The sequence below is a fragment of the Myotis davidii genome, unplaced genomic scaffold (genome assembly GCF_000327345.1).
Source record: "Myotis davidii unplaced genomic scaffold, ASM32734v1 scaffold462, whole genome shotgun sequence".
NCBI classification, from domain to species: Eukaryota; Metazoa; Chordata; class Mammalia; order Chiroptera; family Vespertilionidae; genus Myotis; species Myotis davidii.
In genome coordinates, this window is record NW_006293237.1 from 307,529 (window position 1) to 313,542 (window position 6,014).

Consider the following 6,014-nt stretch of genomic DNA (forward strand, 5'->3'; position numbering starts at 1 on the left):
CCTTCTGTTCCCAGGCCTGGCTCCTTCCAACACGTTTGTGGCTCCCCAGCCCGTCGTGGGATCCAGTCCCGCTAAGCTACAGGCTGCTGCTACCCTGACTGAGGTGGCCAATGGCATTGAGTCCCTGGGTGTGGTGAGTCTCATGTGATGGGGCTTCGGGGGTCACTACCTCTGGGCCCCAAAGGCCAACGACCTGACGTCTTCCCTTTCTGTCTTCCAGAAGCCAGAGCTGCCACCCCCGCCCAGCAAAGCCCCCGTGAAGAAAGAGAACCAGTGGTTTGATGTGGGGGTTATTAAGGGCACTAATGTCATGGTGACACACTATTTCCTGCCACCAGATGATGCTGCCCCGTCTGATGTAAGTGAGCCCCCGGGAGTTGATGCTCTCAGGAGAGTGGGTCCTGGCCATAGGCTGGTGCAGGGCCCTGAGGAGCCTTCTAAAGCTCCCTGCCTGGAGCCAGCCGAGGGCAGCAGTCCTTTTGCCGTGTTCCCCTTGTTGGGAAGTGGGTGTCATTTTCACCCTCATTCCCTCTTCCTCTCCCCGACATGGACTCGCAGGTCCCCAGAGCTGCCCTCTTAACAGTGGGGTTGATGTTCCCTTTCTTCTCTTCCTCTTCCCGTTTTTCCGGCCACTTCCCCAGGACGACTCGGGCACTCTTCCAGACTATAACCAACTGAAGAAGCATGAACTGCAGCCAGGCACAGCCTACAAGTTTCGTGTCGCTGGGATCAACGCCTGTGGCCGGGGGCCCTTCAGTGAGATTTCAGCCTTTAAGACGTGTCTGCCTGGTTTCCCAGGGGCCCCCTGTGCCATTAAAATCAGCAAAGTGAGTCCTGGTTCATAAATCGACGCTCAACCACTGGCCCATACCAGCTGGGCCCTGATCGTTTGATTTAGCCATTGCATGAGGCTACCGTTTAGATGGAGGCAGATGAGGCCATCTCTCTGGCGCTCCCTCAACTCTTCTGTGAAAGCAGCCTGCTGTGTTAGGAGTGGTGATGACGTGGGGGTGGGTGGTCAGCCCGGGGAGTGGTGAAGTGGCCTAGCACGGGCAGGGCACAGGATAAACTCACAGGCCAAAACCAGCATCGCTTGACCTATGCCACTTTGATTCTAGAGTCCAGATGGTGCTCACCTCACCTGGGAGCCGCCCTCTGTGACCTCCGGCAAGATCGTTGAGTACTCGGTGTACCTGGCTATCCAGAGCTCACAGGCCAGTGCTGAGACCAAGAGCTCCACCCCTGCCCAGCTGGCCTTCATGCGCGTGTACTGCGGGCCCAGCCCCTCCTGCCTCGTGCAATCATCCAGCCTCTCCAACGCCCACATTGACTACACCACCAAGCCCGCCATCATCTTCCGCATCGCTGCCCGCAACGAGAAAGGCTACGGCCCAGCCACCCAAGTGAGGTGGTTGCAGGGTGGGTGTCACTCATTCATAAGGCTTCTTGGGCACTCTCTGGGGAGGGGCAGGTTGGGGGGTGGCAGCCCCAGCAAGCATCATGTGGAGCAGGTGATAGCCTAGAGTGCTATGGGGGTCCCTTGGGGCACCTTGCCTCATCTGGAGGTACAGGGAAACCTCCCAGGGGTGTTTGAGGTGAGCTGGGTGGAGAGGACTAGAAGGGTCCAGAGTGAGGCTAGACAGGGGTTGGGGTGGGGAGTGGAGGCCACAGGCTGCCCTGGTAAGGTATGAGCCAGTTCCCACAGGCTGACCAGGGAGGACAGTGAGGGCCTCTAACCTGAGTCCAAGGCCACCTTGGGGGGTGGCACATGTGGCCAGTACCATGGGGAATGTACCCACCAGAGGGAGGGGCCGTCACATCCAGCAGGCCAGCTGGTGCTGCTGCAGGGCCAAAGGCTGAGGGCAGGGTGGGTCGCCTGCGGACTGCTGTGTGGCTGAAGTTACTGGACCCACCTTACTGTGTCGCTCACTGCTCCGTTTTCCTTTCAGAAACCAGTAAAGACAGCCCTGGCACCAAGCCAGCCAGCAAGCGGCCCATGTCCTCTCCGGAAATGTAAGAGGGAAGCCCCCTTTGGGGAACCTTCTGAGACTGAGGGTGGGGGGCTCCACTTCTTAAATGATGGAGGGGGCTTAACTGGGTATGAACCCCCACTGGGTACCAGCCAGCAACCTACTGCAAGTCATAGTGCCATCAAGAGCCATGCTAACTACCACTTTCTCTTTCCCCTGGCTCGCACCTGGATTCCTCTCCTGACCCCCCCCTCTGCTTCAAGAACACCACCCACCAGGGCCTTCCCGGGCCATCCCATCCCCAAGCGCTCACACTTTACCCTCCCAAGCTACTGGCCACCGTTCATTCTCTCTCCTTTTCTCTGTTTTGAAAATAATCTCAAGAAAGCACATTTTACCGTTGCTGTTGGGAGGAAGCAGAGGCAGGTCTGGAACAGTGAGCACGTGAAAGCAGTGCACTTGCTCCTCTCCAGGCCTTCCCCCGAGGCCAGAGACCCCAAGGGAGGGAAACAAACTTTAAAGCAAAGAAGCGAAAGCAGTAGAGGTCTGCACCCCCACAACCTGGGAGCCTCTTGCTTGTGATCACCCTTGGCTGGAGAATGCAGCCAAGGGGCAGTGGACGTGAAGCCAGGGAACGACACCCCTCAGCCCCCCTACCCTGCCTCTGCTCCAAGAAGCAAGAGAGGCTTTGCGGGGGCACCCTGAGCTGGGTGTGTGTGTGTGTGTATGATTTATTTTATTTTGTTCCCTTTGCATTTCCCGCCACCTAATAGCCCACCCTTGACTTACCCAACCCATCTCTGCCCGTGATCCCACGGGAAGCTTACACATTTTCTCAGAGGCCTTTTTATCTTCCCCACTTCCGCCCCTTCCCTCTTCCCATTTAAGAGAAGGCAAGAAAGACACAGAAAGGGGGAGAAGGGGCCCCATGGTGAGCTGAGCAGTGTTCTGTGAAAACCTGGTTCCCAGTGGGGCCTACAGAAGCCGCCTACCCCCAGCCTGGCTTCGGCCCCCCTGGGTCGGGGCCAGGGGCCACATCACCAACTGCTGCATTTGTTGTATTTTTTTAAGTTGAAATTGAAGGCAACATTTTTATTGTAATTTTAGCCTTAGTGTGTGGGGTTTTGTCCCTTTTTTTGTTGTTAGCTGTGTACAGAATGTGTTTTGTTTTTTTTTTCTTGTTAATTTTTCTCTCCTTGGCTAAGCCTTGGCGCAGGGATCTTTCTGGAGGAAAAGCTGGGGGCAGCCAGGGCAGACAAGGCATGATATCTCCTCCGTGCACCTGGTGTTTTATACGCAGCTCAATTTCCTCTTCCTGGCCCTGCCCTCTGCCCCTGTGCCTGTCCCCAAGCCTCCGGGATGAAGAAAGGGTGAGCTGTCAAATTTCACTCTCCATGGGCGCAGCCTCAAGGCAGGTTTCTGAGGGGGACAGTCCAGAGGCCCTGGCCAACGATCCTCCTAATCCTGGGTTCCCAGCATCCCTCACACCCCACCCCAAGGCTCCCTTCTTGGCGTAGCTGGCTTTGAGTATCTGACACCCTCAAATTACTGTTTCCTGCAGCCACCCACTTCCACTCCACAAGCAACTTAGTAAGGGAAAGGGTGGGGTAGGCACGAAGGGGAACTTTTCAGAGGTAGAGGGCATGCGTGTGGCTTAGCCCAAGGAAAGGGTGGACTAACAGCACTGGCTACCAGGTCTATGAATGTGCAGCATTGTCCCGAGGCTGTGCAGTCCTGTGGGGACTCAGGCTTAGGCCTCTGCTCAGAGTAGCTACTGAGCCAGCTTTCTGCCCCACCCACAAGCTTCAGGTAAGGAGCAAAGTTTGCAAGCGGGTCACACAATTAAGTGAGCTACCCATCTTCAGGCGCCACCTGCCAACCCCAGTCTGCAGTGGAGACCAGCTATGGCTGATGACCGCCCGCCTTCCCCTCCCATGCCCCCACCGCCCGGCTCCTTTCTGGGGCCTCCGGTTGTTGTATTATAGTATATTTCGCTGTGGAAAATGTCATGTTTAGTCACCTTGGAGCCCATTCGCCTGGTTTCATTGTTGCCCTGTCCCTCGTCCCAAGCACCCTTTGATTTATCGTTTCTAAGAACAGTACCCCCGTTCTATTGTAGAGTAACCCCCGTGACACAATATTACCATAGTGCAATGTCGTTTTGTGCTATTTTGAACAATTAAAAGACTTTTTTTGAAATAACCACCTGCTGTCTCAGTGTGTCTGGGACTCCCAAGTTCAAATACCCAGGGAGCCTTTTGCAGGACCTGCCTGTGAGTGGGATTCTGCTTCCCAATTGCCTCACAAGTTTCAAGGTTCCACCATGGCCCTTGACCTTGGGTAGGACTAGATCAGTGGTTGGTAAACTCATTAGTCAACAGAGCCAAATATCAACAGTACAACGATTGAAATTCCTTTTGAGAGCCAAATTTTTTAAACTTAAACTATATAGGTAGGTACATTGTTATTAACCCTTTGCGGTCGTATGTCTGCTCTCAGCCACCACAGCAAGGAACCGTATGAATCTTAACTCTATTCATTCATGTATCAGTTCATAATTTCTCTGAAAGCTCTTAAGTGTCTAAGCGACCTTGTCACGGACCAAAACATTGCCCCGACAAATCGGAGATATCGAAACTCAATATAAACAAACGCGGTCGTTCCACACTCGCCATGCAAAACACCCTGGCGAGTCAGTTGCCTTTTGAGAGTGAAGAAATCGACAAGCTTCGGAGATACTTCGCAGAATTTCAAATAAAGCTTTACAAATTACGTTTAACTGTAATTAGGCATTCTCGCTTGAGTTTTATTTTGGCACTTTGAATACTGCCTCTGACGTAGAAAGTGATAATGTTTGTAGTGATTCTACTAGTAGTGACGTAGTTCCAAAAAAGAATTAATAAATCTTGTTTATCCTTCATAATCTTGAATGTTATGTATCACTGCTCTTTCAATGGAAATTAATTCCGACCAGTACGACACCCATGTCCAAAATTTAATACAACTGCAAAGAGTTAATTAGGGTATTCATTCCTACGCTGGCCTTGGCTAAAAACGTCCTCAATCTGACTGAGGTACGTTCGCTGAGGTCGACCCATGCCAACTCTCCCATCCACACTCATCATGTATACTTGTTTCATCTATCTCCTTTCTGAAAACCGACTTCTGTGCATGGGCCATGAAGTTTCAATCGCACTGTACGTGCACGCCCACATGTGATATTTTGTGGAAGAGCCACATTCAAGGGGCCAAAGAACCACATGTGGCTCGCGAGCCGCGGTGTGCCGACCACTAGACTAGATTGTCTCAGCAGATGGTCCCATAGCAGCTACTACCAGCTCCTGTGTGAGGACCAGATCATCCCTCCCAACCAGGGGACTGGGGCAAAGGCCAGGCACGTCACCAGCTGCCAGTTGGGGAGGGCTTAGCCAGAGGTCCTTCCACCAGGGGCTCAGGACCCCCAAAAGGATCTCAGAATATAAACTCGCTGGATGTCGCCCATGGGGTGGTTCCCGTCTGGCGCTCAGCAAGTGATGCAAGAGTGAATCCTTTTGGCCAGGTTTCCTATGCACCACCCCCAGAGGAAGAAGCAGAACCAACTGTGGTATCCCTGCTGTTGGGTGGGGTGGTTTTGCTAGGGTATAGCCAGGGTTAGGGAGTGCTCATGACAAAACAAGGGGAGTTCTTCAGCACACCTGCCTCTCCCCCCGCCCCCCCCGCTCCTTACCCCTTCACTCTAGTACCAAAAGCTGCCTCCTCCATCTCTGCCTGGCAAGTGCGCATGCCCATGCAGTGCCAGGTCATGGTTGCAGGGGAGGCCTGTCCAATTCCATCTCTCCCAGGGAGCCCCCCAGAGCCAGCTCTTCTTTCCCTGGTGTTCACTCCCTGGGTTCCTGATGTCTCGTATTGTGTGGGGTCCTATTGATCTTAACACTGGGAGCCACAGCTCTGTCTTTCTTGCACCAACTCTGACCTGAATGAGCCCAGGGGCCTCCACGGGGAGAGGCAGGCACATGTCCTTCAGATTGGAGTAAGGGGGGAGCA

General features: G+C 53.8%; 1 protein-coding gene across 1 annotated transcript in view; it reads left to right on the forward strand.

Annotated features, from left to right (window-relative positions):
* HCFC1 (host cell factor C1) overlaps window positions 1–2,182 on the forward strand; it is a 25,150-nt gene extending 22,968 nt beyond the window's left edge. Inside the window, exons 24-28 of the mRNA XM_006766953.2 lie at window positions 15–133; window positions 221–358; window positions 642–827; window positions 1,119–1,419; window positions 1,950–2,182. Of these exons, the coding sequence (XP_006767016.1) occupies window positions 15–133; window positions 221–358; window positions 642–827; window positions 1,119–1,419; window positions 1,950–2,017 (812 nt within the window). The 3' untranslated portion in view covers window positions 2,018–2,182. The remainder of the gene's footprint in view (window positions 1–14; window positions 134–220; window positions 359–641; window positions 828–1,118; window positions 1,420–1,949) is intronic.
* Window positions 2,183–6,014: the final 3,832 nt, after the last annotated feature.